This window comes from Melanerpes formicivorus, unplaced genomic scaffold (genome assembly GCF_026170545.1).
Source record: "Melanerpes formicivorus ecotype bairdi unplaced genomic scaffold, bMelFor1.0.p_v2 SCAF_36, whole genome shotgun sequence".
Classification (NCBI taxonomy): domain Eukaryota; kingdom Metazoa; phylum Chordata; class Aves; order Piciformes; family Picidae; genus Melanerpes; species Melanerpes formicivorus.
In genome coordinates, this window is record NW_027142388.1 from 1,892,550 (window position 1) to 1,920,391 (window position 27,842).

General features: G+C 47.2%; 1 protein-coding gene across 6 annotated transcripts in view; it reads right to left on the reverse strand.

Annotated features, from left to right (window-relative positions):
• Nucleotides 1–287: 287 nt before the first annotated feature.
• The window catches only part of HIC2 (HIC ZBTB transcriptional repressor 2), a 78,478-nt gene continuing 50,923 nt past the window's right edge, over nucleotides 288–27,842 (reverse strand). For 2 of the 6 annotated variants that reach the window (XM_068157260.1, XM_068157261.1), the window contains exon 2: nucleotides 288–4,189. In XM_068157260.1, coding sequence (XP_068013361.1) covers nucleotides 2,447–4,153 — 1,707 coding nt within the window. In that variant the 5' untranslated portion in view covers nucleotides 4,154–4,189 and the 3' untranslated portion in view covers nucleotides 288–2,446. Of the gene's footprint in view, nucleotides 4,190–9,401; nucleotides 9,535–10,639; nucleotides 10,672–10,975; nucleotides 11,141–27,842 lie in introns of all 6 variants that reach the window. The other 4 variants (XM_068157259.1, XM_068157258.1, XM_068157255.1 and 1 more) reach the window with 4 other exon arrangements.

The following is a 27,842-nucleotide window of genomic DNA, read 5'->3' on the forward strand; positions in this document are numbered from 1 at the left end:
AAAAAAGACAATTTAAAAGAAAAGAAAAAAAAAAAAAAAAAAGAAAAAAAAAAGGAAAAAAAGGCTAAAAAGAACCACAAAAAACCAACCCAAAATACCCATTAGGAACTGAAGCTTATATTTCTTTCTTTTAGTGAAACATGCTTTTTTCTTTCTTTTTTTTTCTCCTTTTTTTTTCTTCTCCTTTTGCTATTTTCTTTTTTGGTCAAAACTTAAAAAAAGTTTGGTTTTTTTTGTTTGATATTCTATATAAAAAAAAAACACCAACAACAAAAAAAAAGAAGAGGTGAGGTTTGGTAAACCTTTCTCATAGCAACTACACTGGTTTGAGTGGGAAATATAAAAACAAACAACAAACAAGGAAACAAACAAACCACCGAGGGAACAAAGGCAAAAAACAAGTGTAAACCTTACTCCGTTCAGAAGGGATGATTCTACTGGCTGTGAATTTTTACCACCACAGTCCCAGGAGGCTTGAAATAAGCCATAGCTTTCCACAAGGTCACGCCAACAAAGTCAAGGGGGCCAAGAATTGGTGAGTTAAGTTCTCTGTCTTCTCTCCTAAAGCAATAGCAGCTGTTGGCTGTGATGTCTTATGCAGATGGTGCAGGAACATTTTGTTTCTTTTCGTTTTCCTCTTTTTTGTGTGTGTGTGTGCGTGTGTTAAATTGTCTAAAAGGGAGGATATGAAACACTTTGGTTTGCTTTTTCCTCCTCTCCCCCACCTTATTGCACTCTGGATTCTAGTAAATTATAGGCTGCTATGCCCTCACCCTCTGTCCTGCCAGGTGTTCACAGACTGACCCAGATGTGCTGGGGGAGTGGAAGGTGAGGGGGACATTTTCCCCTCCCCATAGTATCCAGATTCAATAAACAAAGCTGGAAAAGACCAAAAAAAAAAAAAACCAAACCCAAAACAAAAACCCCACAACCTCAGAGAAGTTTTCTCCTTTTATCTAAAAGTGACTACAAAGAGCCAAGAGACCACGAATGAGGCAGTCCCAGCAGCCAGCACAGCCTCTGGCTTCACCTACGTTTTTGCTTTGTCTTTGGCCAAGCTTTGCTTTAATATTCCTTTAGCTGACTTTTGATGGAAGGACGAGGTGGTAAAAATCCCTTTTGTTTTAATTTAGCTTCTACTTTTATACATTTAATTACTTACAATAAAAGAAAAACAAAGAAAAGAAAAAAAAGAAAAGAAAAAAAAAAAAGCCTAATCTTTCACTAACCATCTTATTGTTCTCGTGAATTCAAGAGGTAGCAAAGGTAAGGAGCCTGTCCACACAGGCTCGCTCTTTAGTGAGGGAGGAAAGCTAAAACATACACACACACACACAAAAAGAAATTAAAAAATCATTGAAAGAAAAAAAGTACCTAAAGGAACTTGTAGCAAGTCCAGCCTACATCAAACCCCTCCCCACCCACCCATCCTAGAATTAACCTCAGACCTTCCAGTTCAAACATTCACATAAACGTTACAATGGGGTTGAATAAAACAAGTACCTCTAAGCAAAGAATATTCATACGAAACTACTAGGAAAGTAAAGACGACCCCCTGCTCATCGAAAGAAATTCCCAGGGCATCCAGACCCTGTTCAGTCATGGGTAAGGCAAAAGAGGTTTGGCTGTTTGATGGGCAAAGGTGGTGCGTAGGTACATGTGCCGAGGAGAAAGATCAAGCCCACAGGAGGAGGGCTGGTGAGGGAGGCACGGCCATTGCATTAAGTGACGTGCCAGGCAGGCTGCTCTCCCCACCACCAGCAGCCCAAGGGAAGGGTGGTGGCTTCCACCACTCTATGGCTTTCCCACAGTATCTGAAGGGGCTGTGAGATGGTCCACAGACACAGCTTTTGCACTTGTCAATGCAATGCTGTTACTTCACAGCTACTTAGGCCACTGAGGTGGTCTACTTCATTTGCTTCTTGTGGCAAGAAATGCCCCTACCAAACCAAGTTTGTTTTTTCAGGAATGAGGCGAGTTGGGTGCCAGCAACAACAAAAAGCAGCAGGGGAGGGAGCCGGCAGAGGCTGAAAGCTCCCTACGGCTCCCCTACCTGCTCCAGACAATCACCATGGCAATGAAGTCCACGTGCACAAAGAGAAGTGGCATTTCTTGCCAAATCACCATGATCCGAAGGGGGAGGTGGGCTAAATGCATCAGCTTGGCTGTGGACCTTTCTTCTTTTTTTTAAAAAAAAGGGAAAAAAAGAAACTTTTCTTTTCTTTTTTAAATGTTAAAGCTACATTAGTTTAGGCCTCCCATGACTGAGCAGAGTATGGGCAGCTGCCCCCTTCCGTTGGTTTTCTTTCTTTGTTTTGTTTTTTTTTTTTTTCCTTTTTTTTTTTTGTTTTTTCTTTTCCTCCTTTGTTTCTCTTCTATAAGCAGCAAGTCTAGGGGAAGGTAAATCACTGCGGATGGGCTCGAAGCTCATTCTGGAGTCTTTGGCTTATGTGGGAGAGGTATGCATTCGCAGGTGGCTGATCAGGTTGCGCTGCTGGGTGAATTTCCCACCACAGAGTTGACATTCATAAGGTTTTTCTCCTGAGTGGACCCGCATATGCTCTGTCAGTCGGTACTGCCGGGTGAAGCGCATCCCGCACTCCTCGCAAGCGAAGGGCTTCAGCCCCAGGTGGCTGCGCATGTGCCGCGTCATGGTGCCCCGCTGCGTGAACATCTTCCCGCAGATGTTGCAGGGGAAGGGCCTCGTCAGCCAGTGAGTCTTCTCGTGCTGCCGCAGTGTGGCCGGATCCTTGTAGCTCTTCTCGCACACCGAGCACTTGAAGGGTCGGGACTCGGCGGCGTAGGCCTGATTGGGGTTGGACAAATCCTCGGCTTCATCCTTGCCGCTGTAGGTGCCTTCCTCCTTGATGTAAAGGTCTTCCTCGGTGTGCGTCTCCACATGGGCGTTGAGCTGCTCGGAGCTGGGGAAGCCTTTGCCACAGGGGATGCAGACGTACAGGTTGTCACCATAGGCCACCGGCTCAAAGCCCTCCTGCCGGTAGATGTAGTTGGCACTGGTGTGGCCACCGCTCTCGCTCTCACTCTGCCCGCTGTCGTCACTGTTCTCCTTACCATTTTCCACCTCCTCCTTACATGGGTAGGGCAGGTCTGCGCCAAAGGCTCCCACCAGGCTCCGCTCCATGGACTTGGACAAGGACCCCAGCAGGATACCGTTGGGCAGCCCTTCGTCGTCCCTGTCCTTGCCACCCTCCTGCCGGTCAAAGGCGTTGTCCTTCTTGAGCCACTCCTTCTTGCGCGACGCGTGCCGGAGGCCCTTGCGCTGGCTGCTCTCCAGCAAGGCGTGGTGGCACTCCTCACTCAGGTCCATCTCCATGGGGTCGCTGCTGTCCGCCATGCTGTGAGGGGCTCCTACTCCAGACTCGTCGAACGATGAGGCACTGTTGGCTGCAGGGGCTGAGGCAGATTGGGGAGAGCCGTGCTGGCTTTCACTGTGCTGCGTGTCATCGTGGGAGGCTGCCACGGGGAGTGAGGGGCTTTTTTTGGACAGGTCAAGGCCTAGCTCCTGGTCACCAGTACTCCCATTCGCACTGCTGCCCCCACCACCATTCTTACTGGCTCCCCTGGTTAAGGAGTGACAGTTCTCTTGGTTGGAGCTGCTGATGAAGACCTCATCATCGGAGAGCTTTCCCTTTGACAGCTCCTTTGAGTGCGAGCCCTTCAACCCCTCATTTGACCCTGAATAGCGAGCTTGGATGACCGAAGCGGTGGAAAGTCTCTGACTCCTGGCAGACCTCCCCATGCCAAGGCCGCCAGCCTTGCCAAAGGATTTGCCACTCCGCTTCAGCTTCTTTCTGCAGAGAGCTGCCAGGTCGTGCAGTTGGAGGTAGCTTGCTGCGGTGAGGAGAGCATTGAAGTTCTGTTCACCAGGCTGGTCAGTCGTTAAGAGCTTCCCAGTATAAATAAAGTCCAAGATCTGCCGGAACACGGTGGGGTTCACCATGTCCGTGTCCAAGTTAATCAGGTTGTCATGCAGGACAAGGGATTTGAAATACATGCTGCTGGCTGCCAGGATGTTCTTGTGGGCACGGAACAGGGCATTTTCTACCACAATGATCACGTCACAGAGGAAACCTTTGGCTCGTTGCTGGTTCAGCTGCAGTAGCAGTTGTTTGGCATGATTTGGCAGTTCCATCTCCACCTTCTCTTCCTTTCACCTTCACCTTACCACCTGCAAAACAGGAGGATGAGAGGTGTGAAGCCGCTGTTTCCACTCCAACAAGTCTACTTTTAACTGACTGGCTTAACAGGATGCAATCTGTGTTCGGCTTGACACTGACTAAGGAGCTCTGGGCACGTTCAGCCCTGCAAGCTGTGATCCTGCTTGGAATACAGAGAGAAGTATTTCCCAGGCTAAGACTTGATTTGAGTCTTGAGAAAAAAAATTATCAGGAAAAAAAAGAAAAAGTCAGATCTGCAAAGATCTGCAAAGTAATCATCCTTAGCTGGAATTACCATGCCAAAAATAGTGGCAAACAATAGTTAGGTACAGGGGGAAAGCAGTTTCCCCTCTCCTGACCCAAATCTGAGGGAGGATGAGGAACAAGAAGGAAATTAAAAAAGGAAGAGAAAGAAAAGCTCAAAAGGCAGCATCCCTTTCTCTGCCCTTTGCACATCTGAGCGTGTAAATAATGAGCATAAACTGCAGCTTCCCTGCTCTGCCCTAGAGTTTGCTCCTTGGCTCTTACATGTTGAAATCTTACACCACCTAGCTTCACTGGGGTTGGGAAAATGACAGAGCAACTAAATCCACTGAAGATGGAATTAATCACACTGAGGTGTGAATGGGAAATCTTCAGAGTATGAAAAGCTGCTTTCAAAAGCGCGCCCTAGCAATGCCCAGATCTCAATCTGTTGACTTGAAGGGTTAGAATCAACCCTGACCTGGCTGAAATTCAGGATGATGAGCTAGCTAAACCCTAACCAATATATTCATCTCTCTGAAGCTGTTTTCCTAAGTTAATTCTGCCCTGCCTTTAGTTTTGAGGGAATTTTGTTTAAATATCTTTATTGATGATCTGGATGAGGGCATTGAGTCCATCATCAGTAAATTTGCAGATGACAGCAAGCTGGGGGCAGGTGTTGATCTGTTAGAGGGTAGGAGAGCTCTGCAGAGGGACCTCAACAGGCTGGACAGATGGGCAGAGTCCAAGGGCATGAGATTTAACACATCTAAGTGCAGGGTTCTACACACTGGCCACAACAACCCCATGCAGAGCTACAGGCTGGGGTCAGAGTGGCTGGAGAGCAGCCAGGCAGAAAGCGACCTGGGGGTACTGGTTGACAGTAGGCTGAACATGAGCCAGCAGTGTGCCCAGGCAGCCAAGAGGGCCAATGGCATCCTGGCCTGTATCAGGAATAGTGTGGCCAGCAGGAGCAGGGAAGTCATTCTGCCCCTGTACTCAGCACTGGTTAGGCTACACCTTGAGTACTGTGTCCAGTTCTGGGCCCCTCAGTTTAGGAAAGATGTTGAGTTGCTGGAACTTGTCCAGAGAAGGGCAACAAAGCTGGGGAGGGGTTTGGAGCACATGCCCTACAAGGAAAGGCTGAGGGAGTTGGGGTTGCTTAGGCTGGAGAAGAGGAGGCTCAGGGGAGACCTTGTTGCCTTCTACAACTACCTGAAGGGAGGCTGTAGCCAGCTGGGGGTTGGTCTCCTCTCCAAGGCAACCACCAACAGAACAAGAGGTCACAGTCCCAAGCTGCACCAGGGGAGGTTTAGGCTGGATGGTAGGAAGAAGTTCTTTACAGAAAGAGTGATTTGCCATTGGAGTGGGCTGCCCAAGGAAGTGGTGGAGTCACCATCACCAGAAGTATTTAAAAAGAGACTAGATGAGGCACTTGGTGCCATGGTTTAGTTGCTTAGATGGTGTTGGGTGATAGGCTGGACTTGATGATCCTGAAGGTCTTTTCCAGCCTGGTTAATTCTATTCTGTTCTATCTCAAGGCTCAGTCTCTCTGCCCTGAAGTACTGAGAGGCAGTTCATGTCTTTCACAAGCAGTATTCCCTGGGTATTTCAGTGCAGCTGTTTTGCAGCAATATGGACTGTAGCAAGTACCTAGTTTGAGGCATATCAGAACTAACTGAAGCTGCACATTTGGTAGGTAGCACAATACATGAAAATTAGAATTTAAGTCTGGGGCTGCACTCGAGAATCCCTGATCAATCTTTAAACTTTGGGTTCTGTTTTTAAGTGCTGACTACTACTTATCATGGATATTTGTCTGTTGAAGTTGACTTAAAATAGTTTGAGGGCCACAAAAACGATCAGAGGACTGGAGCACCTCCCCTATGGGGAGAGGCTGAGAGAGTTGGGGCTGTTCAGCCTGTACAAGAAAGGGCTCCAGAGAGACCTTATAGTAGCCTTCCAGTGCTCCAAGTGGGCTACAGGAAAGCTGGGGAGGGGCTTTTTACAAGCTCTTGGAGTGACAGGACAAGAGGGAAGAGGCTTTAAAATTGAGAAGGGCAGATTTAGACTGGAGATTAGGAAGAAATTGTTTACAATGAGGGTGGTGAGACACTGGAACAGATTGCCCAGGGAGGTTGTGGATGCCCACTCCCTGGAGGTGTTCAAGGCATGGGATCATCTTTGTGGCCCTCCTCTGGACTCACTCCAATAATTCTGTGTCCTCCTTACACTGGGAACACCAGAACTGGATGCAGTATTGGAGGTGGGTCTCACAGGAGCAGAGTAAAGGGGATTATGCACAGAGACAGAATTTTGTGGCCCCCGTTCAGTGCACCAGCACCTAATTCAGCATCCACACAGACCTCAGCGGCTCTTCACCTCGACTCACAGCTACAGTGGTTGCTCTGCTCTTCTGTTCTGCATTGTTTCAGCAACAGATGGGGACCCAAGAGGCCTTTGTGCACATCAGTGCTGCTCTCAGAGGTGGCTGGCACTGGAAAGGGTGGCAGCCAACAGGAGGAAATACAGGCTTGCCATGGTGCTAGTCAGTTTTCTTCTCCATCTACAGCATTTCTGTCACAGAACCTCACTCTGCAGCATATCAGAAGAGTGACAGAGACAGGGATCACCACTGCTGAACAGTGCTGAAGGCTTTAAAAACCCCTTTTGCTGCAATGAGTTACACTGGAGCTGCAGCACATAAGCAGTGGGTCTGGGTATAGTGGCTCTCCTCCAGAATTACAGATGAAGAGGAAGAAGCACCAGCAGAGACACACCAAATACCCACTTTTATCTAGTTAGCCTAGTAAAAGCATTGACTTCTAGGTCACTGAGATGCATTGACAGGGAAGGGCAAAACCATGGTCTGCAACACAGCCCAGCATCTCGGTATAAAAATGCATCCTGCTCAGTGACAGAGGGAGACAGCTGCTGCTGCACCACTGCCACTGCAAAGAGAACAGTGCCTTGCTGTGCATGTAGCACACAAAATCCCTGGATAGCGCTTTCAAGTGTTCCATGAAGGACAAATACAGGAAAGAGGAGGACAAGGGAAAGCAAGAGAGGGAGGAGGACAGCCAATATCTTTGCCTAAGCACACTAATAAAAAAAAGTTACTGCAATCAGAGGGAGTTTATTTCCCATTCATTTGGCACCTGAAGTCTTAACAATCTCTGTGTACCTTTGTCTAAGGTTTGCAGAGTCAAGGCTTGCTGCAGCTACTGAGGGGGAATATTCTTACATTTTTGCTACTTTTTTTTTTTCTTCTCTTTTCCTTGCTGTCTTGAACCTAGGTAATGAGCCTGCAGGGGAAGCCCTGCAAACAGAGGTAGAATCACAGTTCTGCTTTTTACCTTCATAAGGAAGATGATGTTGTTATTAAACCTCACTGTGTCCTGCAGCATAAACGTTAGCACAGGGCAAGTTGCTGAGGCTCCCTCTGTTTATCTCAGATGTCTTATTTCACAGAAGTTCAGTAGGACAGAGTTAGGAGGTAGGTTAGCACCCTTAGTAGATTCTAAAAGCAGCAGTCAGGGTTGAGCTCTATAACACTCTGCCTATCAAAACTGAATTTGCTAGCATAAATTTGATGTAGATTTAGCAATCCCAAACAAACTGAGTGTAAATGGAGCAATGTGGCAAAGCCATGAGCAAAGTTGGGAGGCACAGGTTTAGAATTTTGCCAGAATTGCCCACTGAGGGCTTTTCACCAGGACAGCAACATGGGACAGAGAACACACCTTTGCTGATCTACCTCTGCTGACAAGAGCTTTGTAGCATCAATCTGGCTTGTGTATCATGTGCAGTCCTGAACAGAAATAAATCCATTCCAGGTATTTTCCAGAGCTTGGCCACTCACTGATACTTTACCATTTCAGAGGTGGGGAAGAGGCAGGTGCAGCCTTAGAAAGGCTATGCCACAGTCATTTGCAGAGACTGGCTCTTAACAACCCCTGCACATTTGGGTAATATCACCACCATTAGTAATGGAAACAAAAACCTTCCAAGAGCCTGGGGAAAAAAAATCACCACAGTGGTTTGTGGTGTTGTGTATCAGTATAATTTAAGAACTTTTCTGTTTTCTCAAAAAAAGGGAAAAAACCAAACCAACCACCAAACAAACAAAACCCAGAACACACTCCCAGTTCCTGGAGCCCTGGCTCAGAAAAGGCTCAGATGCATTTCTAGTAAAGAACCCAAACTCCAGACCTCAAGAATATGCAGATGCCTCAGTGGGGCAACAGTCTCTCACTGAATCTGGTGTGCAAAATTTCACTCTATATTTAAAGCAGGATCACAGAAGGCTTTAGGCATTAGAGGTTTGATTGATTATTGGTTTTGGTTTCCTAGTCAGTCAAGTGACAGCTTTTGGAGGAAGGAACCTCTCAAATATCCTTGTGCAAGTAGGGAATGAAGGAGGACTGAGCCTCTCCACTACCTCCACCATTACCCATGACACCAAGACACAGCACATGCAAAGACATGAAAAATACAGGGCACAAATCACAGGATACAGCAATGCTGCAAGCAGATGGCACACATCAAACAGAGCTTCGCAAGCTGAGAGCCGATAGCGCCTCCCACAGCCACACTGCCCGAGGAGCTGGGTCCCTGCGAGCTGCTGTGCCCAGCACCCCGTGGGCAGGAAGGTTGAGCAGAGCGCACAGACTGCTCCAGGAGCTGGGCTGCTCTCACTACAAAGCAGGAAAAAATTCTCTCTCAATTTCCACAAAGACTCTGGATGTCACAGGAAATTAGATTGCCAAAGCACAGGAGAAGAGGAATCCCTTCACCCCTTTAAATAGTATAACATCTACGTTTTCACTACAGGTTTGATTCTCTGTCATATCACTAAATCTCTTCCTGAAAGTAATTGTTGGATGAATGCTAAATGTGTAATCTTAGTAACCTCTGGCAGGAGATGCTATTTGATTTCATCTCTTGAGTTATAGATTGCAGCACATGAATATTGTTTACCTTTTAAGCAGCAACACCAGTGAAGCAAAGAATCAATCAAAAACAGATCTAAGGAAGCACTCATTTCACGTAGAGGATTTGTGGATGGATGAGAAGGCTAGACACCGAGCACCTGAGCAGTGAGCTAACAGTACTGCAGATAAAAACCAACAAACAGATTAGATGGGATGGAGCAAATCAGCTGCTGTTAAGGCATTAGCCTACTGTGCATGTTACAATAGACCTACAAAAAGAGAGAGGCCTGCTTACTCTATTCTTCTACCTTCCCAAGCACTTGTGCAGCACTGAGCAGACACTGCACCAGTGAGCACAGGGAAGAACAAGACAAAATTAAAATCAGTTGTTTCCTACTTTGCTCTTTCCCACCAATTTACTTGTGGCCCTGAAAGCACTGTGTCCAAGCTGCTACTGGATCTGGGTGAAACTAAACAAATTACTTCTGTGCCCTTCAGTTTCAGATGAACTAACTTTTATAGAGCACTTGAACACCCCACTGGGAAGAGAACTTCACTGTTGCTCATCTGATCTTTCTCTCACTGCATCCCAAGAGAACCAATTTTCAGGATTCTCCTGAGGTAGCAGTGTAGTGTTTTTTTCATGGCCAGTAGCCTTCTCCCCAGGAGCTGCAGTTGGCAAGTTGTTAGCCCACGCCTCTTCAAGGTATTCACACTGCAGAGCAGCAGAGGCATAAGGCGGAATGCAGGAACTCTGTTACCCCACATGGTTCCCTATCCCCAGCCCCCGTGAGCAGGCAGACAGCAAAACTCAGAAGCAGAGGCAAGATCATGCATTCATCACTGGCAGTGGAGCAGCAAAAGCTGTGCAAGGTGGCCTCAAGCAGAAAACACAATGCAGCATCCTTGGGGTATTTTTCCACAGGAATCTCTCTCACTTCAAAATAGATAAGGGCAACACATCAAGTTACTTGAGGAGAGGTCTGCAGAGCTGGGGAAGGGAGAGAAAGCAACATGCAGGACAGAGCAGGATGTGTAGCTGATGCTGCAAGTGTGGACATGGAAAAGAGGAGAATGAGGGATCATTTTGCAGAGGATACCACATCAGCAAACTTTAAATGGCCCTTGTTTAGTTTGTTACATTCCAGTTAGTGTCAGGCAGAACTGCCTTCCCTCTTCCCTGAAGCAGCTCCTGCAGGAGTGCTGCAGGAACAGCTCTGCTTTGCTTATGGACACAAGCACCTCCTGGGTACCTCTGTGCGGCAATGTTTGGGCATTCGGTACCTGGGCAATTCATGCTCAACTGCTACCAGCTCCTGGCACAAAAGGGAGAGAAGAAAGAGTCAGATGATTTCCCAGTCCCCTCTCTTTCCTGGTCTAGAAATTATTCTAGAGAGCCTGTCATGGCTAGGCCCTTCTCAACTGTGTGGCAAACTGCCCAGGGAAGGGGAATCTCTGTGGGTGAAGGGGGTAGGGGCCCTATGTGAATGAAAGCACTAACATCAGGAGAGCAAAGTGATTTCTAGTCAGTGCAAGGCTGCAGCAAAGCAGGAACACCTTGCTAAACAAGCTGAGACTACGAGCAGTAGAATGCAGATTAACCGCTTGGTTGCCGCTTACCATGCCAGGTACATTGGGCTAAAGGCACCTCCATCCAGTGCTGCCCGACGTGCCAGGTACATCCCATGATGTTCCATTGAAATCACAACAGGCCATCAATAGAACGTGGCTGCACAGATGCAGAATGGAGAACCAGCAGGGACGCTGTTAAATGCAATTAAAAGACTGCAATCAAAATGGAAAGGTACATTTTAAAACGGCCACCTGCCTTCAAACACGAGCTGCCAGAGCAACCTTCCCTCCACCCTGCTCCCCACGGCTGCTGAGCTGCGGCGCAAGCTGAGCGGGAGGCCTCTGCAAGGTTCTCAATAGCTCGCTCTGGCCACCTCCACTCAGCGCTCCCAACAGCACTGAGCTTCAAAGGGACCACAGCAGTCTGCACCAGCTTCCCTCTGCCCAGGAATTAAAGCAATAAACATCACCACTTAGAAATGGCTCCACAACAAGCAAAGCCTGGCTGTGGAGCTTCATGGCCTCACTCCCCACACACATGGGAGAAACACTTCCTTTGTGGATAGATCCTTTGTATTGCCCCCTTCCCTGCTTGCCTGGAAATCCTGCTCTGCTGGAGATACTATGGCACTGAGCAAGGCTGGGTCCTTTGGCTTTTGTTGCATCGCTGGTGCAAGAAGAGGTGAAAAAGAAACACCACAAAGCCTGTCTGGTTGTGATCACTAATCACTAATCTATGTTCTTGGAGACTCAGACTGAATTTATTCATGGTGAACTGCAGCTGGTATGAGTGATGAAAACCTGAACATCCTCCCTTCAGTATCCAAAGGAAAGTATAACAACTTTCCCCACATCAGATCCCCTCAGCTTGTCAAGCCCAATGTATCCTCTACAGTGCATTTTCCCCTTCCCCCAGAGTTCCCCTCACCAGCTCCAGGGAGATGAACAAGGAGGACAGTTTCAGGGTAGATGTTAAGCACACATCCCTCTCTGTGATGAGGATGCTGCCCCAGTGCAAAACCAAACCACACACAAGAGGAGAAATAAGGCCACAGCTTCATAGGGGTTTTAAATAAGTTTTTAGACCCTCATGGTGAAGGGAAAGTTCTGCAGGACTCTTGTGGCATTGATGTCTGCATGACTCCAGCTGTGCTGCTGGAATCTTACCTTTAAAAAGTTAGAATATTGACCAAGAGATCTCAGCCTCAAAAGATGAAAGGCCAAATTAAAAAGCCTTACAATAATTCATGGAGTTGGATAAGAGATAGCTTAAAAGGAGAACACCAGCCTGCAAAACCAGACTGTCTTCATGACAAGGACACCACATGTATGAAGATAGCTCTTCAATTTTACTGGACATCTGCTATACTCATATCCAGGACAGTATTCCCATCATTCCCACCTGCATCCTCATCCCCACAGTTCTATAGCTAAATCCCCTTTACACTGAACTAAGAGACCTTTTGTATTCAGAAAGCCCTGTTTTGACTTGCTATAGGCTGAAGATTTGAAGATCCTGCCAATACAAGGAAGAAGTGAAACGTAAGCAAGGGTTTGCTTATTGACCTGGGCTGTGCTGAGCCCAACAAGAGGACACAGTCTCAAGCTGTGCCAGGGGAAGTTTAGGCTGGAGGTGAGAAGAAAGTTCTTCACTGAGAGAGTCATTCGCCATTGCAATGTGCTGCCCAGGGAGGTGGTGGAGTCACCATCCCTGGAGGTGTTCAAGAGGGGACTGGACGTGGCACTTAGTGCCATGGTTTAGTCATGAGGTCTGTGGTGACAGGTTGGAGTTGATGATCTTTGAGGTCTCTTCCCACCTTGGTGATACTGTGAGCCAAGAGAGCATTTCTCAGCTAGGCTGTACGGACCACTGCCAGCAGGAACAGGCCAAGCCACACTTCAATAGCCTAAAACTTTAAGCTTAACAGGCCAGAGCTCCTGGGATTTGGAGCTGCTGCCCCCCTTTCCCCCCAAGAGATCACAGACTCTAGACTATGAGCACCACACTACTGGCTACATCTGCCAGCCTCAGACTGCAAAGCACTCAGCAGTACTCAGCTCAAGAGAAGCTGAATGCTGCATAAAGGTATTTCTTGGACAGCAGCTCAAATGCAGATTTACACCCAGATTACAGCAATTTGCTTCTTGGTACTGTGAAGCAAGCTCTTCTCCATAGCTGTATTTCCCCTCTAGGGCAGAGACCAGCAGAGAACAAAAGTGTTTCCTACTGTTAGAACATCACTGCAGTCAGAAATGAAGCTTCCTGCCAATTCCTAAGCAAAGCGCTTCTAGATCAGAGATTTCTTTTCAGTGCTGACACAAAGCCTAAGACTACCCAAACCCTTTAGTGGGAGGACAAGAGAAGAGGCTTGGGCTTTGCAGATCTTGTCAAGCAGAGCCAGGCACTAAAAATTCCTGAATATCTGCAGAGAACAGTTGATCCCAGGAACACAGCAGTGGCACAAAACAGAGCCTCAGAAACTGGTGAGCAGCAACTGCCGTTGTGTTCTGCAGTCCTGCAACAACTGAGCTAGCTCAGTTCCAGCTATACCTGCACCGGAGGTAGTAAAAGCAGCTTTGATGTCCCACGCTAAGCTAATGACTCCTTACTACACTAAGAGACCCACTGAATCAGCAGTGCAGCTCAGCCCACACAGGAGGCAGGATACCCTCTCTACCCATCCAGCAGTTGAGGTCCTTTGGTATGCAAATTTCCTGTTTCCCAGCTAGCCTTGATGTAGGGAATTCTCCCTTCACAATGCAAGGTTTTAGAACATGGCTAAAGGACTGTTGGTACCTCCCAGCTAATCCTAGAGAGTTCGGGGCAGAATCCACAACTCTGAATTACATGGAGTGAAAAAATGCTTCTGATCCTAAAAGCTTGGGCTCTGCCCTTTAGTATGGGAGGTCACAGTTAACAGGGGCTGCACAAGGTGGCAACTACATGCTGAGAATTGCTCTGGGGCAGCATAGTGGAAAAGAAGGAATGTCGTGACCCTTTCCCAACCAAGACTGCCTTAGAGCCCCCTCCCAGTTGCAGCACTGCCTTAGGGCTCTGAGTCACCACAGGTAACAAGCTGATAGCTAGGTTGTGACATACAGCCATGCTGGAGCAACTGCATGGCCCTTTCAACTGTCCCTGCAACTGTGCAGGGATCTCCAGGACATGGATAAGGCAGACAGCTGGGAGTGTTAAATTCACTAGCAACTGACTCAGACCTTTATTAGTTACAGAGTTTGTTGGAGAAAGAAGGCCTTAGAGTACTGGGGGAAAAGAGCAAGGGTTTGTTAAAGACCCTCCCCATTGTCCTGCTGATTTTTATTTCTTGTGTGGAGTCAGCAAACTTCTGCAGAGGTCTGCCCAGGAGCATCTGCATACAGAACACTGAACATCCAACACTGAACTCCACGCTGAGGGATGCAGGAAGGACATGGATAGCAACAGCCTTGGAGCATAATGCTATCTCTCACCTCATGGCAGACAGCAGTAAGCACAGAGCAAACCCTGCTGTCTTGTTCTCTTTTACAAGACAGAATCTCATTCCCTTATCTCACCTGTTCCTACAGCAGCAACAGTTAAGACAAACACACAATGCCTTAAGTACAGCACCCTCTGTACTTCATCCACTTTTTTTTCCCCTTTCTTTCTGCCCAAGAACTGTCCCTGGACTCAGCCCTGTGCTTCCCAGAGAATGCACCAAGCTTCACTTGCTAAAGTCTTTCAAGCAAACCACTGTTTAAAAGTTGGTCTTGACGGTATCCAGACTGAGCTACCTGCCCAACACCCCTCCAAATCAGATGCTAAACTGATCACCCTGATCCATCATTTGTTCGGTTCTCTGCAACCACTTTTTGGTGTTTCTGCAACTCTGAGCCTGGCAAATGAGAGGGGGCCAGAAAGCCACTATTGCTTGTAAGAATACAAGGCTTTAACAGACTCAAACTGTCTGCACTGCATCCAGATCTGTCCAAGCTGAAGATAATCTAAGGGGAAGGCAAAAGAAAAATGTTCCTTTGCTGCCTCTCCTCAACCACTGTGTCACATTTTGACTGTTTTATTCCTCTGTCATCTTCACTTGAGACTTCAGACTTTGTTTCCACTCAGCTGACAGGCTGCAAGGTGGTCACTCTACATATCCTTCCAAAATCCACCTTCTCCCAGCAACACTCCCACCCTGCCATCTTTATCTTGCAGCACTGCACAACAGTGGTCCAGGGCTGCAGATAACTCATCTGCTTTCAGCCAGCCTTCTCTGTCAGACAGTTTCGGTGATCACAACCCCAAAGGCAGTCCAGCAAGGCTGGACTGTATGTTGACCACTTTGCTACAATCCACAGCACTGGATCTGGCTCCTTCCCTTCGCTCCACACAGTTACTGTCAAAGTCAAGGATTTTTCTGGCAGCCCTCAAAACATGCGAATTATAGGCTCTTGCCATGGATCAAGACTTAAAACATCCCTGCATTAAAAAAGTGGAAGGGGAAAAGCAGGGCAGAGGAGAAGGTTCTGTTGCCTGTGCTTCACCCTGTCATCTGAAGGCGCCTCAGCTCAGCACCCTACAAGCATTTTATCCTGAACCACATACACAGCCAAGAGCAAAGGCACCAGTGGCTCCCCGCATCCGTTCCAGTTTGCTCAGCTTCTAAACCAACACTGCCAGAAGGCAAGGCAGCACTACAGCAAATTAGCACCACTCACAATTTGTTGAAGTTGCTGTTCCATTGTTTATTTAAAACACACACACAGACACACACACACAACCCTCTCGAGCTTGCTCTCTGCTGCCATCACCCAAACTCCACGTTTGCGCTCTCAGAGAGAGGCAAAGCAAAGGCAGTGGATTAAACCCATGCAGAGCAACAGTTACTGTGCTTGGGTTTTGCTCCTCACTGCAAGCAGGACAAAGGAATACCCACATGGTTCCAGCCTGGAAGATCAAGGTGTCAAAATCCTTACTCCAGCACTTGACTCAGAAAGTGCTGTTAAAGAAAAGAGTGAGCCACAGGCTTGAAAGGACCCAGCAGTAATAAAACTCTTAGTGCTAATGCTATTTATGAACATCCAAGGGATAATCTGCACCTCTTATCAGCCCACGAGATTGTAGGATCTTTAAAATAGGAAACATGTCTTACTTCATGAAGCACAGTATAAGTTTACAAAGCACAATATTTGTGGTAATAAATAATGGTCAATGGAGCACAGAGGTGGCTGTAAAACAGAACCACGGAATGTTAGACATTGGAAGGGACCTAGAAAGCTCATCCAGTCCAACCCCCTGCCAGAGCAGGATCACCTATACCAGGTCACACAGGAATGCATCCAGGTGGCTTTTGAATATCTCCAGAGGGAGACTCCACAACCCCCCTGGGCAGCCTGTTCCAGTACCCTCACAATGAAAATTTTTTTCCTCATGCTTCCATGGAACTTCTTATGCCTCAACTTCCACCCAGTGCCCCTTGTTCTGTCATGGGGCATCACCAAGCAGAGCCTGACTCCATCCTCTTGGCACTCACCCTTTACACGTTGATAAAAATGAATGCTAGGAAACGTGCTGCCAGGAAATCAACAAACCTGGTTCTGTGACAGCCAGTTTGCTAGAAATACTTCTTTTAGAAAAAAAACTGTATTTTTCCACTTAGAATTTTCTCAGGCTACAGGTCCCATTTCTTTCTGAGCTCTGGGCAGCTGCGCTGAGGGCTGACTGGTTGTGCCAACCTCATTTACTCTCCTGCACCAGTTGGGTTTTACTTTAAGAACTGATTTGGAAATGTGCTAAGCTGTTATTTGCACTGGAGAAACAGATGTTTTAGCATGAAGTGATCACAATCAAGGTGATTTTAGAGACCTATAGTACATTCTTACCCCTCCAGCAAACAGTCTAACTTGCCAGCATGGAGCAGCCTGCTAGCAATGATTCCTCTACAGAGCATTTCTCTCTGTAGGCACTTAGTGCACAACGAGCAGCCTGCAATGTCTGAGCAACGGCTCACCACTTGCATCACACAGCATAATGAAGCAGCTTCTCCTTCATTTCTCTTGCTTTATAGAACATGAAGCTCTGGGCTGCTGCAGGCATGGTTTAAAGGACAGCATTGCCCTCCTGGAGAAGCTCTACTATGAGGTCAGGCTGAGGGAGTTAGGGCTGTTCAGCCTGGAGAACAGAATGCTCTGAGGAGACCTTAGAGCAGCCTTCCAGTACCTGAAAGGGGCCACAGGAGAGCTGAGACGGGTAGGTTTAGACTGGACATTGGGAAGAAGCTCCTTACTATGAGGGTGGTGAGACACTGGAACAGGTTGCCCAGAGAAGTTGTGGATGTCCCATCCATGGAAGTGAGCCAGGCTGGATGAGGCTTTGAGGAACCTGGTCTAGTGGAAGGTGTCCCCTTGGCCCATGGCAGGGGGCTGGAACTAGATGATCTTTAAGGTCCCTTCCAACTCAAGCTATTCTGTGCTGACAGTAAAGTCAGTATCACCACTTCCAGCCCTGAGCTGCTTTGATTTAGTTGAGCAAATTCTTTCTGGTTTATGAATGCTCTACATGTTTCTGTCTTCTGGCTGCTGACAGCTGCACCACCCCTGCTAGCCTGGGTTGAGCTGGGTTTTGGTTTCTGGACAGGTGAACACTCGACACCATAGTTACCCTCATCAGTCTAGCTACAGTAAAGGAAATTATGAGATTGCAACCTTAAGATAGAATTCTGTGGGTGCCAAAACAATTACAGATAGCCCATGGTTTGTCAAACATTTAAATACTCAAGCTTAAGTATTTATAAAGCTAATCACTTTATATTTGTCACCCAAGGAAATTGCTAAGCAATTTGTGTATTTATTTCCTGTCAGGAAAAAAAAAAAAGAGCCTGGGAGAGCAGAGCAGAATGGATCACCCTCCACCTTGCAGCACTACTTAAACCATCTCATTGGTAATTATTCTCCTAAAGATGGGTGTGGGGGAGTGAAATGCTGGAGCAGATTCTATTTACAGAAGATAACCTTGGGAAAAACAGGAGGTACCAGAGAAACAGGCATGAGGAGTGAAGTTGTGACAGTACTGACAGCAGCAGCAGACACAGGTGTACCAGGTGTCTGTGCCAGAGAGCTCTGAGAACACAAATGTGGCCGCACCTCCTGCAAGGTTTAGGCTTGGCTGGCAGGTTTCAGAGGCCCTCAGATGAGAATTCACAGAGATAATTCACATATTTAAAAGCCTGAGTAAAGAGTTTAAAAAACCACCCCACACTCAAAGGCTATTTTAAACGCTTGCTGGAGCACTTCCCATAGAGCTCTCCCCTCTCAGCGAGGAAAGTGGTTAAAGAAAAAACAACAAAACCAAACAAAATCAAACCAGAAAAACCAAAAGAGCCCAGGACTGAAACCTCTGCTACACAGATGAAACAACTCAGCACTTTTATAGCTACATAAATAGGATCAGAACCTAGGCAGAGGAGTTATACATGTACAAACTGCTGCTAACAGCCACAACAAACATTGCTATTACACCTTGGACAGGAATTGAGAAAGGCTCATATCCTACTGCTTCCAGCAGAGTCCACTGAGGTAACAGCATGGAGAGACTCCCAGAGGATGCAGAGTATGTTTAGTGAGCTGTGCCTGGGCTAAAACCTCGCTCTTGGCACTGTGCACTCCCAAACACCTGCATCTACCAGCCACACACAGTTCTGTCCCTGAGAAAGGCTTACTAAATTGCACTGTTATGGCACAGTGCAGGTGCTCCAACACACATCCTGAGGCTCAGGAACCTCAGAAGTGCCTCATCAGCCATATAAATGCTCTGGTGCTATCCAGTACACCTGGGATTAAACTATTCCCTTACCCAGACACTTTCTTGGCAGGCATCTCACTCACAAAATGCACTTCAACAGCAGGAATACCTTTAATCAGCAGGAAAACCACCTCAAAATCCCAAACCAAGTCAACTCTTACAAAGAACCAGAGTAAGCAGCATAGGTGGCATCGTTCTTGTCATTAGGTATCCTTCATCATGGATGCTAGCAAAGCTTTCACACACTTTCTTTCTCTGCTGCCTTCAGGGTAAGCTGCATCCAGTTCTGGAGCCCTCAACGCAGGAAGGACATGGACCTGATGGAGCAGGTCTAGAGGAGGGCCACAAAAATCATCAGGGAGTTGGAGAACCTCCGCTATGAGGACAGGCTGAGGGAGCTGGGGGTGTTCATCCTGGAGAAGAGAAGGCTCCAGGCAGACCTAATAGCAGCCTTCCAGTACCTGAAGGGGGCTATAAGAAGGCTGCAGAGGGACTGTTTGCAAAGGCCTGGAGTGACAGGACAAGGGGCAACAGTTTGAAATTACAGAAGGGCATATTTAGGGTGGATGTTCAACACCATGAGGTTAGTGGAACACTGACACAGGTTGCCCTTGGAGGTGGTTGAGGCCCCATCCTCGACAAGGCTCTGAGCAACTAGATCTAGTGGAGGATGTCCCTGCTGACTGCAGTGGGGTTGGACCAGCTGACCTTTGGAGGTCCCTTCCAACCCAAACCATTCTAGGATTCTCTGCTACCTCAGTATAAGAAGCCTGATAATAATCCCAAATCCCCAGCCCCTTCTAGGATCAATCCTTGCAGACACAAACCCATTCCAGACAATTAAGTCTTATACCAGGCTACAAGCTCGTTTCATCTTGTGCAGGCAAGAAACAGCAGAGATCTGCCTGCAGAAAAATTAAAAAGTATCTGGTAATTCATCAAATTGATTTAATACAGCCAGCTGCACAGAGGAATGCTGGCCCAGGCACAGACAGTCCCCACAGCATGTGCTTGCTTACAAACAGGCAAGGTGCTTTGGCACAGCTATTGCATCCTTGGAGAAAGTTGGTTTTGACGTGTTGGGAAAGGACTTGGATTTTCCAGCTGCTCCCTATGGAGGAGGCAATTCAGCAAACACAGCCAAAACCTGCAGCAGACACCACTCTCAAATTTGTCTTCATTATCTTCTAATTTTCACACAACTTTCTATTACTTACAATAGCCAGGGGGGGAAAAATGAAAAGGAAAGAAAAAAAACACACAACAAAAGTGCTGATGGAATTCTTCTTGTTTCTAAAAGCAGAGGAAAGGTCAGGAAAGCACTTCTGTGTAATTTGTTCCCTCTCTAGCAGTAACCATTGAGTCTGGGTGGGGGTTACTGCTCACCTTTTCCCTGTTATTCTCGAGCCAACAAATCAGAGCCATAGAATGGTTTAGGTTGGAAGGGAATGGCCAAAGGTCATTCAGTCCAAGCCCCCTGCAGTCAGCAGGGACATCCTCCACTAGATCAGGTTGCTCAGAGCCTTGGCAAGCCTGACCTTGAATATCTCAAGGGATGGGGCCTCAACTACCTCCCTGGGCAACCTGTGCCAGTGTTCCACCACCCTCATGGTACAGAACTTGTCCCTAACACCCAATCTAAATCTCTTCTTCTCTAATTTCAAACCATTGCCCCTCATCTTGGGAAAAAACCTTCCCAGTTGGGGGGTGGGGGGGAAGAAAGAAGAAAAAAAACTACAGCAAAATAGATGCAGCATTACAGAGGATGAGGCATCACAGTCTGTTTTAGTTCATCCAAGTCAGGGCACCATGTTGAAGGTTAGGTCTTACCCTCTTCCTGCATCAGCCCTGGCCTGGCTCAGCCTTACAGCCTCATGATCCTCAGGGGTAGTGCAACAGAGCAGGCAGGAGAGCACAGCCAAGGACCATCCACAAAGCTGGCTGTAAGATAAATACTAGGTGTCAGAGGCCACACTACTACCTGCAGATTGTGCTTCAAACTCCAGAACATCCTCCAGTACTGCTGTCACCAACAGGTGAAAGCTGGAGATGAGACAGAGGAGCAATGAGAGAAAGTTCTTCCAAACTACTGCTGACACTGCCTGGTGTATGTGCAATGAGAAGATAAAGCAGAGCTGCAGTCAGACCAGGAGGAGCTTCTCTGCAATAGAAAGGGGGACAGAAGGGAACACTTTTGCCTGCTCTTGGGTTTCAAATTCTCCTCTCTCACACCCCAGTCTACAGTCAGGAGTGACATCAATGGTAAACTATACAAAGTGGAAGCATCTTGTGATCATCATTGTTTCTGGATGCTTAACAGTTAAGTTTCCTCCCTTGGGACTCTGCAACAGTGCAGCAAGAATGGAAGTTAAGAGGTTCTCCTGGAAGTCCCCAAAACACAGCAGAAAATGGCATCTGCTGCAGGAGGTTGTATCAGCAGATTCTGTGGGTAACAAAGTGCAGTAAGTGTTCCTGTCTGGACCTGCCAAGAGACCTGAATGCAAATACACCTCCAGGAAAATGAGGGTGGACCCTGATGGTTTCCTCCCCCTCACCATTTTTCTTTTTCTTCAATCCTGTGAAATTCATTCCAGCTGCATTTCAGCTGAGATTCTGATTTACCTTTCCCAAAGCAGGCAGGGCAGATTTCGAAGCCTGATGTATCACAGTTTAGGTGTTTCCTGAAGAACTATGGAACTGCAGAACCTTCCTCAAGGGATGCCTGCTTGGTCCTCTCACCCCCTTGACATGTTTGCTGTCACACAGGCCATTGGATTCCTTGCCAGTAGGCTTGCTCCTTACAACCAAGCAGCCCCACATTCAAGCATGCCAGTACTCTCCTTGAAGGTATTTGCAGTTTACTTTTTAGTGCTACTTTAAGTTCAAAGGGGCTAGTAAAGCCCCATTAAGCCATTTACAACAAACTGGTTAGTTAATTATCCTGTTGCAGGCTTTAAATTAGCAATTTATAACCCCTTTCCTAGAAATGCCAGTATTTGGAAACTACTCAGCCAGGACACTTTGCAGGGTGCAGTTAAGGAGTGAAAAAAGGAGAGAGAAATCCACTAAAGCCAAACACACCCCAACAAAACAAAACAATAAATGTCTTCAGCTTTTGGCTGGGAATTGTTTAACTCTGGAAGAATCCAGTAAGGGACAGGAATGGGAGAGAGCCCACCACGACCAGCCAGCAAGGGTAGTGAGAGTGCTTTAGGCTCTGCCCCTGCAGCAGCAGGAGGCTGTGTGCACAAACACAAAGCTGGCGGGGGAAGCACCGCAGCTAGCTGAGGGTGACGCTGCCCTTGCGGGGAGATTTTCTGCTCCTCGACGTCAGAGGTATTTCACATCATATTTACAAAAATGTGCCTACCCACAAGGAAGGGCAACAGTTAGAGGCTTCTGAAGAACATTCAGGCTTATAAAGAGGACCATGGGTTTTGGCCAGCACGCTGCTCAGCCATGCAGGTGAGGAGGCTCTCACCACACCGCAGCCATCTTTCAGCTTAGGGTTGCCAACATTCAGATTCATATCCCTTTGCTGCAAGGGTCAATGACCTCATCACAGTGACCCTAGCCACGGGCCAGGTGAGGCTGGAGCAGCAGAGGTTCCAATCCCAGGATCTTCTCTGTCAAACCCATTTTATTTCTGAGGAGGAGTATTTGATGTCCCCTGTGGGTCTGGTTATTCCAGTTCACCCCACTGAGAATTCAGAGCTGTTACAGAAGGGAATAATAACTGCCTTTCCCCCTCCCCCACAAATACCTAACTGCCCAAACTAACCAAGTCCTGGAGTAAAACATGCCTTTAAGCCCTCCCTTCCTTACTTCCACCAGCTGTTACCAGTTCTACAATTGGCATACTGAATGTTTATTGGCAAATTCTACTTAAAATAAAGATGGGAGGGCAAGACTGCCCAGTTGCTGCTATACTCGCACAGCAACCTATTAGGTGCAGGAGGAATCTTGGCCTCAATCCTGGAAGCCAGGACCAGAACCACCAAGCACTTAAAACCTCCCTGAGAGCTGGAATCCACAGAAAGCAGCATGTGGACTGAGACAAGGCAAACTGGGAGATTCCACCTGAAGACCAGAGAAGGCACACAGACATTTGAGAGAGACTTTCAACTCCATCTGAAAGAGCAGGCAGACTGATGGGACTAAGTTTTGCAGGGTCTCTTACATCTTTTCCCCTCCATCTCAATACATCCCCTTTTCAGTGGCAAGAGAAATATTTCTGCCAAACAAGTGTCAGACTAACCTAAAAAAAGGGAGATAAAAATCTAAGTAACTTCATTTCTCTATGCTACGCAGCTGTAAGATTGATTTTGCCCACTCTCACCACACATTTTGGGACAGCGCAGCAGATGGGAAGAAGAGAGGGAAAGATTCACTCAGAGATTTCAAACTGAGGAGACAAAATCTTGTTGTACAGGATCTGGTAAGATGACATCACTTTCATGTGATTTACTGCTCTAAATGGTAAGACAGAAGCCTTATAATAAAAAACACAGGTAAACACAACATAAAATCTAAATAATCTAAAGGCCTGGAAAACCCAGCCCCACACATAGATGGCATTCTCTGAATTCTCTGCCCTTGCTTGGGAGCAGTTACACCCAAAGCATCACTCAGCCCAGAAGCTGTTGTCTCTTGCTAATCATGCTGGAATCACACACAAAGGTAAAAAAAGGAGTTCAAATGCAAACCCTGGGCTCTGCAACAGCCCAGTGCTACCAGCCCTCAGGAGTGCAGAATATTAGGGAATTCTGAAATAATGTGAAAGTGGGCAGGAAGAAGCAAGCAAAGCCCTCCTGTGGAGGAAAAGAGAGGCCTTCCTGCTCTACCGACACCTTCCGTTCCCCAGGCATGCAGGCTGTGCCTAGAACAGGTGTGTCTCCCTAAATACCTCCCATGTCACACTTGTCTCATGGACACAGTCCCGTGGGATTATATTAGTACCAGTGCATACCAGCTGCAGCTACCCCCAGCGGGATCCTATAACTCCTTGCACAGAGGACGCTGCTCTCCAGGGCATGCAGAGCCCCTTGCCACATGACTTGCTGGAGACAGACAGCGACCCTGCAACTGCAGCTTCCCAGCATGTGTGCTCTGGGGGCTGAACCAGTGCAGGGGCAAGCAAAGGACCTTCTCCAAGAGCAGAAACCAGGCACTACCAAGAGAAAATGAATGCAGGGCTCTGAGTATTCTTTTCTTTGCCTCCTCTGCACTTATTACCAGCAAATTCTCTACTGATTTATGTCACAGACATGCACAGCTAACAGAGCAGGGTCCACTCAGCCATTCCCAAGCAGCAAGTGCTGATGGGGCACAAGGCAGTTGTGGCCAGTGCAGGATGAAGGCAGCACAGAGAGCGAGCCCCATGCATCTCCGAGTCAGTGCAGGAAAAGACACCCCTTTGCAATTGCAACCTAATTCTTCACTAAGCCTTGGAAGATACTAGCTGCTGGCCTAAGCAGCTGGAGGAGCCAACAAGAAAGTTTTAGGGCAGCAAATGCATTAATGGCCTTTTTTGTGTCACATCTCTGTGACTGGCACAGACAATAAAAAGAAATGAGCTACAGTTCATAGTATCACAGTATCACCAAGGTTGGAAGAGACCTCAAAGATCATGAAGTCCAACCTGTCACCACAGACCTCATGACTAGACCATGGCACCAAGTGCCACATCCAATCCCATCTTGAACACCTCCAGGGACGGTGACTCCACCACCTCTCCGGGCAGACCATTCCAATGACAAATGACTCTCTCAGTGAAGAACTTTCTCCTCACCTCCAGCCTAAACTCCCCCTGGTGCAGCTTGAGACTGTGTCCTCTTGTTCTGGTGCTGGATGCTAGAGAGAAGAGACCAACCCCTTCCTGGCTACAACAGTTCATATCACAATACAAAGGTATTCTTCAGCATCAAGATCTACTCCCACCTGACGAAAGCCACTTTGTAGTTCTGAGCAGGGAGCTACAGCACCAATGGATGCAAGAAGCTGCTGACCAGTCTGTGTGGCCCCAGAGATGGAGGACCACAGGGCCCTGTAGCATCCTCCAGTCTTACTCCTCTGTAACAGCCCAAGTGCTTTTGTTTTCCAGCAAATCCTTCTTGCAACAGCTTTTAGGAGAGTGAGCACAGGAGTAAGAATGCACACAGCAGCCTTAATGAAAAGCCTAATATATGAGCAATCTACCACATCCATAAGCTATTCCACTGGTTAATTAACTCAGATTTCCAGGTTTGAGCACACATCAGGTTTATCTGCTCTTCCCTACAGCAAATAGCTGCAGGCATCACAAGCAGCCATCAGGGATGAAGACACAGCCAAGCTTCCAAAGTGGCATAAGTAGAACCTTTTCAATTCCTCTCTGCTTTCTAACCCTCTTGAGGGCTGAGTGATACAAGTGGGTTCAATTAACCAAACTCATCAATCCAGCATGAGTTGGGAGCAAAGGGAAATGCTCACATAGTGTACACCCCAGCCATTAGTTCATCCCACTGGCCATTTGTGTTCAAATGCATACAGAATAAAGTCATTCCATGGTACTTCCCCCTCAGACAAATGAGCAGAACTCCAAAGCTCCCAAATCCATCTGCTTTTTGCCAGCTACAGTGTTGTTAACTTCCTGGCCACTTAGCAGCCTGCCAGGGAAGAGCAGGGAACTTCACACATTATTCTGAGATCTCAGAACATGCCCTGCTGCATCCTTCTCAAGCAACCTCAAATTAAACCACAAGAGCAAGTCTCTGACCCCAACAAAGCAATGGAGGCCCAGCAGTACCTTGGGAATAAGCAACACTTCTGCTGCACAAACAATTCTTTAAGAAGCCACTGAAAGAAATGCCCCACATGAGCACAAACATTCACTTCATTTTCCTCAATAAAAACTGCACACTTTGGGGAAACCAGGCCTTATGAGCAACCTTTCCAGATCATAAAATCATAGAATGGTTTGGGTTGAAAGTCCAACATCCTTGCAGTCAGCAGGGACACCTCCACTAGGTCACGCTGCTCAGAGCCTTGGCAAGCCTGACCTTGAATATCTCCAGGGACAGGGCCTCAGTGACCTGCCTGGGCAAGCTGTGCCAGTGTTCCACCACCCTCATGGTATAGAACTTGTTCCTAACACCCAATCTAAATCTGCTCTTCTCTCATTTCAAACCATTACCCCTCATCCTGTCACTGCAGGCCTTTGCAAACAGTCCCTCTGCAGCCTTGTTGTAGCCCACTGGAGGGCTGCTCTAAGGTCTCCCTGAAGCCTGCACTGCTCCAGGCTGAACACCCCCAGCTCCCACAGCTTGTCCTTGTAGCAGAGGTGTTCCAGCCACCTGATCGTTTCCATGGCCCCCCTCTGCATGTGCTCCATCAGGTCCATGTCCTTCCTGTGATGAGGGCTCCAGAGCTGGATGCAGCACTCCAGATGAGGTCTCTCCAGAGCAGAGAAAAAAACATACAGAGGGAGTTTCCTGTATCTGGGTGTCACATCACATCAGAATCACAGAACCTCCAAGGTTGGAAGAGACCTCAAAGATCATTGAGTCCAACCTGTCACCACAGACCTCCTGACAAGACCATGGCACCAAGTGCCACGTCCAATCCCCTCTTGAACACCTCCAAGGATAGTGACTCCACCACCTCCGTGGGCAGCACATTCCAATGGCAAACGACTCTCAGTGAAGAGCTTTTGCCTCACCTTGAGCCTAAACTTCCTCTGGCACAGCTTGAGACTGTGTCCTCTTGTTCTGGTGCTGGTTGCTTGGGAGAAGAGACCAACCCCTTCCTGGCTACAACCACCCTTCAGGTAGTTGCAGACAGCAATAAGGTCTCCCCTAAGCCTCCTCTTCTCCAGGCTAAAGAATCCCAGCAACTACAGGAAAAGCCATGGCAGTACCACACAGAGCTAAATGTGCTTTTGCTTATTTATTCATACAGATAGCATCCAATGGTAGAGGAAGGGGGGAGTGTTAAATCAGAGTAATTAAAAGCTCCCCATGTTAATCTTGTTTTACACTCACAGGCTACTTGTCTTCATAAAGGATGAGTAGTGGTTGGTCAATATGAAGTCATTGGTTTGCAACTAAACATAATCTGCTCCCAGTTTGGATTAGTTTTTGCTAACCAGAGAGCTGCACTATCTCCAGTTGAGACATTTCCCCTCTTTTACGGGTGTTTATCCAGCTGACATTTCCCCCTCTTTTTATTACTTTAATAAACAGCCAACATCTTTCATTAGACCTTTTATGCCTTCTGTTTGGACATTTTATTTTTCTCATTTCAATGATACCGCCTGAAAAGTCAGAAAGTAACCATCCACAGAGAATGTTCTGACTCCATTTTCTTAGCAAGGCGGCTAAACATTTAAGTCCAAGCGTGTTTTAACTTTTAAAACAAATTCTTTAAGAGAAATGAGCTGTAGCTGATGATTTCAAACTGAATTCTCTTTGCCTTGTCCTTCAGAATCCAGAGCTGCCAGGTATTTGCCCCCATTATATCGAGCTCCTATTGACCAGATTAGGAAAGGGAAACAAGCACCCGAAGTTTAAGCTGTCACCGCTTTCTCAACTGAAATCCTTTTCTGCAGTAAACTAAAACCAAAACACACACACAAAAAAACCCCACCCCACAGCTGAAAAATAGTAAAATTTCTCTGGGCAAACCTCCAGGTCTCCCTGCAAAAGCATCTCCATCTACCAGAAGCTTCTTACAAACTCTCATCCCTCATGTTCAGGGATAGGCTTTCTGCAGTGGTGCCTAAAGACAGCCACACCTAAACTTACTACTATCTATAAAAACTGTGTAAAGCAGCTGTTGTAATTTGAGCAATTATTTATTCCTAAGTATTAAAAAGATTGCTCAGACCAGTAGCTTTTAGCTACTGCACCGATGCACCTGCCTTTTGCTCAATATCCCACAAATAGAATAGAATAAGCCAGGTTGGAAGAGACCTTCAAGATCATGTCCAACCTATCATCCAACACCACCTAATCAACTAAACCATGCAACCAAGCACCCTACCAAGTCTCCTCCTGGACACCTCCAGTGATGGTGACTCCACCACCATCACAAACTGAAATAAACAGCACAGGGGAAGGAGAAACACTTGCACACCAGAAGGCTAGAGGTAGGAAT